Consider the following 7,663-nt stretch of genomic DNA (forward strand, 5'->3'; position numbering starts at 1 on the left):
GTCGATGTGCAATGCTCTTCTATCAAACACTGACTACGTACATTTTATTCATACTGCAACAGCAATGTCCCTACACTTCAGACTTTATCACAAAAATCATGAAATATCCAAGAGGGTTTTCCTTTTTAGACTGTATGATTTCGTTACTGACAACCAGATCATATGTCACGCGCAGAAAAACAAACAGGAGTAATTAAACAACCTCAATTATGGCACCCTTTAACAGCTCTCTCACAAACTTCCTGGAGAGCTGTCGTATTACGGGTCTGGTTCTTGATACGTCACCAAGATTTCTTGATTACTGATAACGTACGGCTTACTTCATATCACTACATAGTACAAGGGGCAATTATACAACCATACGGATAATCCAGTAAATCTGTCCACTGTCAAAACGAGTCTTGGGACTTAGCTTTTTATTTGGTAGAGGTTTAGATGCGTGCTCAAACCTCCTTGTGCAGGAAACATTCAAGGAGGTCAGCCGAAAAGTGACAACTTTACCTACAGATATGCAAATAACCGTTACAATGTCAATTACCTACGTCATGATAAATATTCACATTTAAAACAATGGAAAGGTCATGTTGCCTTTAAATAATACCCGGGCATAGTCTTTGAAAAGGTTTATATTCTGTAAATGGAATATTGTTGCCGTCACTAATTAAAACTACGTAAAGAAAATCCACGAAAATTAAGCAATTTGCCAATAAAGCTCTTTATAACCTAAGTATCATCTTGCTTTTGCCTCTGCCACAGAAAAAAAAACATCATTTCAATCTCTAACAAAACCTTCATTTGAGTTCAAAAGAAAACGAAATGAATTTTATTCTGAAAGGAGTTGCAAAGGGGAATGAATTAATATAACTCTCCTCCAAATGGTGACATAGGGCCTGTTTTCACGAGGCATTAATTCGTAATATACATTCAACCACAAATAAGAATAGGGCGGTTCAACACAAAGGGACAGTTTAGTTAAGAGGGGAATATTCCTCCAAATGTGAGTTCCACATCGAAATTTACAAATGTACTTCACCATTTAAATGATGAGACCTTCGCTATCCCACTACTCACACAAAGTAAGCTTTTGAGAACATTAAAATTTTATGTAAATCACAATGAGAACAATTTGACGTCACATATTATTTTTCAGTTTTTATATCTCCTCAATTTGATAATCCCCTGCAAGATGTTTCCATTAAAATGAGTCTGATTCTTTTGATGAGACAAGCTAACAACTTCCCATATCTCCTGTGAGCGCTCACGGTAGGCATAACTCACCTATATTGGGATACATCTACTACTGTTAAATGGACTATGAAAATAATTCATATGTCGAGAGAAAATATAGTTAACAATGCAAAACTAACAAAGGAAATTTGTTTAAATGATAAGCACTTTATGTAGCTCCCATACTTTTGAATCCCATCTCAGTGAAATTTTGATGTAGTTTGCTTTCCATTTCTGCTATGCAGTAAGCCTACGCAAACCTTTGTGTATCTAATTTTCTATAAAATAAGAAGTGATGTGTGACGGACCGACTTGAATCAAGTCTAATCTTGGAATGTGTTATGAGTTTGGTAGCCATCCGAGTAGTCATAATAGTTCCCATCCCGTCATGCTTGTAACCAGTATTTAAAGAGCTCGATGGGATATGAAATGGTCAGTTGTTTGTAACTAGTCATATTGCTTGATTTATACATGTATGAGGCTGGATTAGCTCAATGGTTATATTTCTACAAAACTTTGACGCATTATTCTTGCGCAACGTACTTCGCCGTGGCGTACGTGCGATTCTCCCTCTCTCCGATCATGCTCCGATCGAGTTGTGTTGGCACATAACGTGAGTTGTCGTTCTTCACCAAGCTTTCGAATTTTGTTCACTTTAATTTTGCGTTTGGGTCGTGTTGACATTGCAGCCTTGTTTTCATCAACCTTGTGACTAAGCTAGCTTTTCGTCGTTGGTTGATGAGATCCAAAATAGGACATTTGGCTTCCTTTCAGTTTCGCACATTGTAGAGAAAGTTTTGTGCATGTGTCGTGCGACCGACGACTGTTGCACGTCGGCGACCTGACGGCTGTTGTGTGTATTTTGTGCAATAGATTTACTCAGAGGAGAGAGGCGGGTCCGCACAATGCCCTTGGGAAGTTATTGAAAGTTAGCGTGAAGTGCCCTTGGGAATTTAATAGATTTTAATTTACAATCACCTAGAAACCTAACTTTATATTCTCAACTCTTGAGGAGTCTCACCTTCACAACCAAATACACTTCTGATTTTAGATCTTCATGTTTATATTATAGTGTGGCCTATGCTGTCTCATAATTGTTGGATTGAATAATTAAATCTAATCTGAAATGCAATCACGGAACGTCATGTTGTACTGAATACATATATCATTCTTTGATTAATCTGTGGTCACTTAGCAGTTACCTGTCCTCAATTTAAAAGTTGAGCGGACCCACTACGTCAAGGTGGCAACACCCCCCACGTAACCGTGACAGATGAAATTGAATGCAATGTTGTTCACACCGCAACATTTCCGACGAATGCTACTCCTGTTTCCTCCTGAAGAAAGCGGAAGGAAATCGATTTGTTCATGTTGCATTAAACAAAGTCATAAATCTTCACTGAGTAGTAGTCTCCAACTGCCAGTTGCCCATCTGCGAGGAATGTGATTCCCACGGGCCGGTGCAGCCCCTCTGCGATGCAGTGGAGAAAGCCACCTTGAGGGTCATAGTGGTGGATATGACCAGTGTAACTGCCATTATGCATTGCAACATAGATGCCTGTGCTATCTGCGCATACACCAGTACAGTATCTAACTACCTCACCATTGATGATAGGTTTGATGGTGAACAGTGTATCACCATTCCAATCAACAACACCGACTAAATGTTTAAAGTCACTGATTACAACTCGATCATTGCTGTCAACAGCCAGAGAACAAGGTTCAATCTTGACTGGGATGGTGCTTCTGAGTTTGCCATCAGCGGGGCTGTGTTCGGTCAGCACCATTCTTTGGATGTCACCTACCACAATGGTCCCATCCGTCTTGACTGCTACACTCTGGAGGTTCACTGCGGTCTTACCGACCTCACTCGGTAGCACTGTGGAGAACTGGAAAGCCAGCGTGTTGTCCTTGTCAAAGACTTTCACGTGGGATGTTTTCTCCTCAACAACCGCTAAGCGATTGCCGGTGCGTGTAGCTGCAATGCCACATGGCACTGTTTGGAGTTGAAAGACAAAAAGAAAAGCATTAACCAATCCCCCACGTTCATGAAGAGTTATAAAGCCAGAGACATAGGATCAAAACTTGTCCTTTCCTCGACCAATAGATCCCAGAAACCTAAAGTTATTTATTATGAAGCCATCAATATGAAGTTCACGGAAGAAGTGACCAAAAAACGTGTAGCTACGTCCGTGCATAGCAAGTGAACAAGGATTCATGTAGAATGTATATTGAAGCCTCCCCCTCCCTGTCTAGCGAGTCCGTGGAATTTGGAATTTTTCCTTCTCTCACGACAATAAGCCCAGCCGGAGTCACTTCTCAACCTTTGTTGTTGTCAGGCTTGCGTTAAAATATTCGTAATATTAATACACTAGAATACTCGATCGTGTGGCAACGAACTTTAGGAAAAGAAAGTAAATTTTCCGTCAAAATAAGGAGCAAGAGGGCGTTCTCCTCGTTACCGCTCACTACCTGTGCTGCATAGTATTTGAACATGGACGAATGAACGCTGGCAAATAGATACTTCACAAAAACAGAAATGCACTTTGAGCCTTTACGGGAGGAAACTTTGACCATGAACCATTGTGCAGATGCAACGTGTCCAACATTCGTTGCAGTGAACTGGAAGCGTATATCTTTTTTGTTGTTATGTGACATATATTTGCCTGAATGTTTAAAAATAATGTTTGACCCGGATTTGAGGTTCACTGGGTTTGTTTTTAAGAATCCAGGTACTGTACAATTAAGCCGCCGTGTAGTCTATTTGGGGAAATTCTCTGAATAAAATATGCTGCAATATCTGGAAAAATAAACATGCCAATCTTTTTTTCTCTTAGAGCCTCCTCCGTCTGGGTACCATGTGACTATGCAAAAACCTTTAGATTTGTTACGTGGCTTGACACCAGTGGCGTATCCAGCGGCGGCAACTTGCCCCCAACCGACGGGTTGTTTAGACTGTTTGTTTTAGATTACGTCATAGGTGAATAGGAAGGAAGTAATCAGTGTATTTACAAGTATTTATCAAACATGAACAAACCCTTAGAAAACAACACCACGAAATTGAAGCAAGGGAGTTGGGACTGTGAGTAGGCCTAAGGCTTTCGACATTTTGTCTCCCTACCATCTTGTTGAATAAGCATTTTGCTTTTTAATTTCCCCCCCAACACACACATTAGGCAAGATACACTATTGTTTGACATCGTAATTCCAAAATAAATCATGAATTTGTTTAAGATAAACGAAGCTCCAGCGTATCACTATGAGCAGTTTCTATCCAAACTTACTTTTTTCCATCGGGATTGGGGTTTTCTGGTTACCATCGATGCTGTAGATCACAACTCGGTTTTTGTAGCAGTCAGCCACTGTAATCTCATCAGGCTGACGAGCAGCAATGTCCCAAGCCACATGGCACTCTCCTTGACCGCTTCCCTCGCGACCAAACACACATCGCTGCTCCCACTTTCCTTCCGTCACCACCTTGCCCAGACTGATCTCACCTACCCCCTCACTCGGCTTGAACTTCAGAAATCCAAGCCTCTTGTCAACTCTGGCAATAGTTTGACCTGCCAACAATTTCAAGTCTTTGTTGATTGTTGCGTAGAGTGAGAGGAACTCACTATTTGCTGCCGTCCTTGTCACCTCTCTTGCTGTCTCCAATGAATGCTGTATTCTCTCCGATGCCAAACTCATTGTTTTCTCATATTCTGCCAGTTTTTGCAGACGATCGCTTTGGATATTTGTGATTTCATGGATGATGCAATTTTCTTGAGCAGTGACCTCTGCTCTTATCTCAGCTGCCTTGGTATGCACCACTGAAATTACGTTCTCTACTCTGATATCGAGGTCGTGTTTCATTTTTGAAACTATCTCAAGAGATTCTTGGAGTTCATTCAGGATCTTCTCGAGGGGGGAAAACAAGTCAGCTAATGACTCTTTGTATGTTGAAGTGGCCTGTTTTCTATCAATGTATGCGTGTTGCGGTTTGCAGTGGTCTATCACAGTACAATCTCGACAGATTAATGTCTCACAAGTTGTGCAGAAGAATCGCGTCACTTCACCCTCGTGGGTCGTGCATGTCGGATGAGTTATTGCAGATTTGGTTTTCAATGTTATCTTCCTTTCGCGAATGTCTTCCAGAGTAGATATCGTGTGGCCCAGTGAGATAGCAAATCGTTGGTGTATTTTACAACAAACAGTGCAGATATTCTGTTCGCAATCCAGACAGCGATGCGTTGCCTCATTGCCATCATCACATGTCTCACAGAGCAGCTTCGTCTCACCCGAACACACCAACTTTTCCTGTAGTTCAATCTCCTCAACCAGACCGATCAGATAAAAGTTGGTTTTCAGGCCTCTAACCCCCGCCTGTGGAAGTTGTGTCTCTTGTCGACACACGGGGCAAGGAATCTCTGTACAGCCCTGGTGCTTCGTGCTGCAGTATGTCAGCAGACATTGCTCACAGAAACTATGCAGACAGTCCAGTATCTTGGGTCGTTGGAATCTCTCACTACAAATGGGGCATTCGAGATGATGTCTGCTAATCGTCTCTAGAGCTGAACTCATTGCTGATCCTGTAGCCATTTTCTGGTTCAAAGGAAACCATTAAAAGGTCTTTAATTAAATGAAAATCAACATTATTCACCATCGATAAATGAAACGAAAGTTGGTTGATACGGATTAAGTCTACTAATGTGTGTGAAAACCATCCATGGGTAAATACATCGTTTTACGTGAATTACTGTCAGGGTAAATTCCTGTAGATCATTTCAGTAGAGCCCCGACAGGTTTTCCTGTAGCAATATGCCTTCATCAAGCAGGGTGCTAACCAAAGCTCTGGTTTAAATTCATGCAAGCCAGTGGGGGGGGGGAGATTGCCTGCGTCTTTGGGTAAATAAAAGAAGTGGTATCGGCGACACCCGTTCATCAAAAAAGATTAACTCTTGTGTATTAACTCATAGATAAATTGAGCTTTACAGGCGTCTTTCTTTACTTTTGACGTTTAAAAGTTTTGATATTGAAATGACCTATTAATAACACACAGTGGTGTTGTGCACCTAACGGCGCGGCGCTTGGATAATTTGGCGGCCCATCCCCATTTACCAGAAAGTGTGCGGTGTGTGTTCAGACTCCCAATTCCACCAACCTCTACAGTGTAACGCTCATACATTAACTTTAAGTTAGTCGTGTATTCATAACCTGACATAACTACTCCACACAGCTAAAAATCGAATGAGGCCGAGGTGAGTTGATGTGTCTTGTTCAACCCATCGCCCATCCCGTCCATATGGTACCAGCGAACTTCTTTAAAAAAGGGCTAAGCTTTCCCTCCCCCCGTGGGGATATTGCTGACACGCCCCTCCTCTTCCCCAACTGCCATGATCATGTTAACTCACACCCTGCCTTTGCACTTCCCGATGGAGAATGAATAACATTACCACATAACATGTCCACCACTGTCCCTGTTGTGCTTTGGCAAGCATCAATCACTGCACGTTTGCTTCATCGCAGAGAGCACCTTACATATTGTTGTTCCCATGGCTAATCCAGAACGTTTATTGAGCCTCTACGTTCGCCAACTTACCAATCGTATCTGATGGTTGTGCCACGGTGATTTTATTTCGGTCAAGATATCTCTCGTTGGAAAAAAGAATTATTTTAGCGATCCTCGTCCTTGAACATGGCGTCCACGGTAGGCAGCTATGTGTCGGGTCACGTATACACGGAGTCTATGTGTTTGTGGCGCTGTATTATTGTAAGCAACAATGTCACAGGTTGGCGACCTTCAACTTCACTGCCATGCGAGGCTGCGTCTCCAAATGCTTGACTATGGCTAGCAGTAACGAACCGGTTGGTATGTTTTTACTGCAGCCGCTAGGCAGTGGCTTACAAAGGCGCACGTTATTTCAAGCTGCAGCCGTAACATTCGATGGCAGGGTACGGACTTTGATCAGTCAGGGCGTCATAACAACACCCACTTTAATTGATTGTCGCATTTGAGCTTGGAAAGGAAAGCTCTATTGTGGAAACAGGATTTATAGTACAGGACACACAGGATGCCATGTTAGACCATTCACGATACAAGAGCAGACAAACCTGCATTTTGAACGCCTGTATAAAAGTTTAGTACAATCAATTCAATACAATCTATGCTGGAAAGAAATATGTACATGTGTGTCTATTGTAGTAGGTTGCACGCTTTCTGCAACCAAACTACGTCAAAAAAGTAGATTAAACAAGATTTCGCGAGCCGCACGTAAGCGAATATCACATAACATAAAACAATTCATGTACAATGCATTGATTCTTGTGCAGTGTTTTGGGTGGTGTAATACCCGCCAATTATTCCTTTGTTAATCAGTACTTTATCTTATACCGTTCCAATATGGAGTTACTGCTACGACCTCCGCAAACAAATCCATCTTGAAAAGATGAGCCA

The 7,663-nt window shown here is 41.8% G+C and overlaps 4 protein-coding genes across 9 annotated transcripts in view; 2 read left to right on the forward strand and 2 right to left on the reverse strand.

Annotated features, from left to right (window-relative positions):
- LOC147797958 (uncharacterized) overlaps nucleotides 1-7,663 on the forward strand; it is a 216,358-nt gene that overhangs the window by 153,564 nt on the left and 55,131 nt on the right. The gene's annotated exons all lie outside the window — the stretch shown is intronic.
- LOC147797963 (uncharacterized) overlaps nucleotides 1-7,663 on the reverse strand; it is a 236,968-nt gene that overhangs the window by 98,890 nt on the left and 130,415 nt on the right. The gene's annotated exons all lie outside the window — the stretch shown is intronic.
- LOC147797967 (E3 ubiquitin-protein ligase TRIM56-like) overlaps nucleotides 1-7,663 on the forward strand; it is a 189,521-nt gene that overhangs the window by 33,953 nt on the left and 147,905 nt on the right. The gene's annotated exons all lie outside the window — the stretch shown is intronic.
- On the reverse strand, nucleotides 18-7,121 carry LOC147797970 (E3 ubiquitin-protein ligase TRIM33-like). Its single transcript, XM_087142715.1, has 3 exons — nucleotides 6,809-7,121; nucleotides 4,512-5,811; nucleotides 18-3,223 (listed from the first exon to the last, which is right to left on the reverse strand). The coding sequence occupies exons 2-3, from the start codon at nucleotides 5,806-5,808 to the stop codon at nucleotides 2,604-2,606; spliced, it is 1,917 nt and encodes a 638-aa protein (XP_086998841.1). The 5' UTR covers nucleotides 5,809-5,811; nucleotides 6,809-7,121; the 3' UTR covers nucleotides 18-2,603.

The sequence above is a fragment of the Acanthaster planci genome, linkage group LG10 (genome assembly GCF_054643075.1).
Source record: "Acanthaster planci isolate LZ-2023a linkage group LG10, COTS_SCS, whole genome shotgun sequence".
Lineage (NCBI taxonomy): Eukaryota > Metazoa > Echinodermata > Asteroidea > Valvatida > Acanthasteridae > Acanthaster > Acanthaster planci.

Excerpts from the sequence above, each read along its gene's own strand:
- LOC147797970 (XM_087142715.1), bottom strand. The coding sequence starts at position 5,808 with ATGGCTACAGGATCAGCAATGAGTTCAGCTCTAGAGACGATTAGCAGA. Across the intron at positions 3,224-4,511 it reads CCCAATCCCGATGGAAAAAA|TGCCATGTGGCATTGCAGCT; the intron begins GTAAGTTTGGAT and ends AACTCCAAACAG.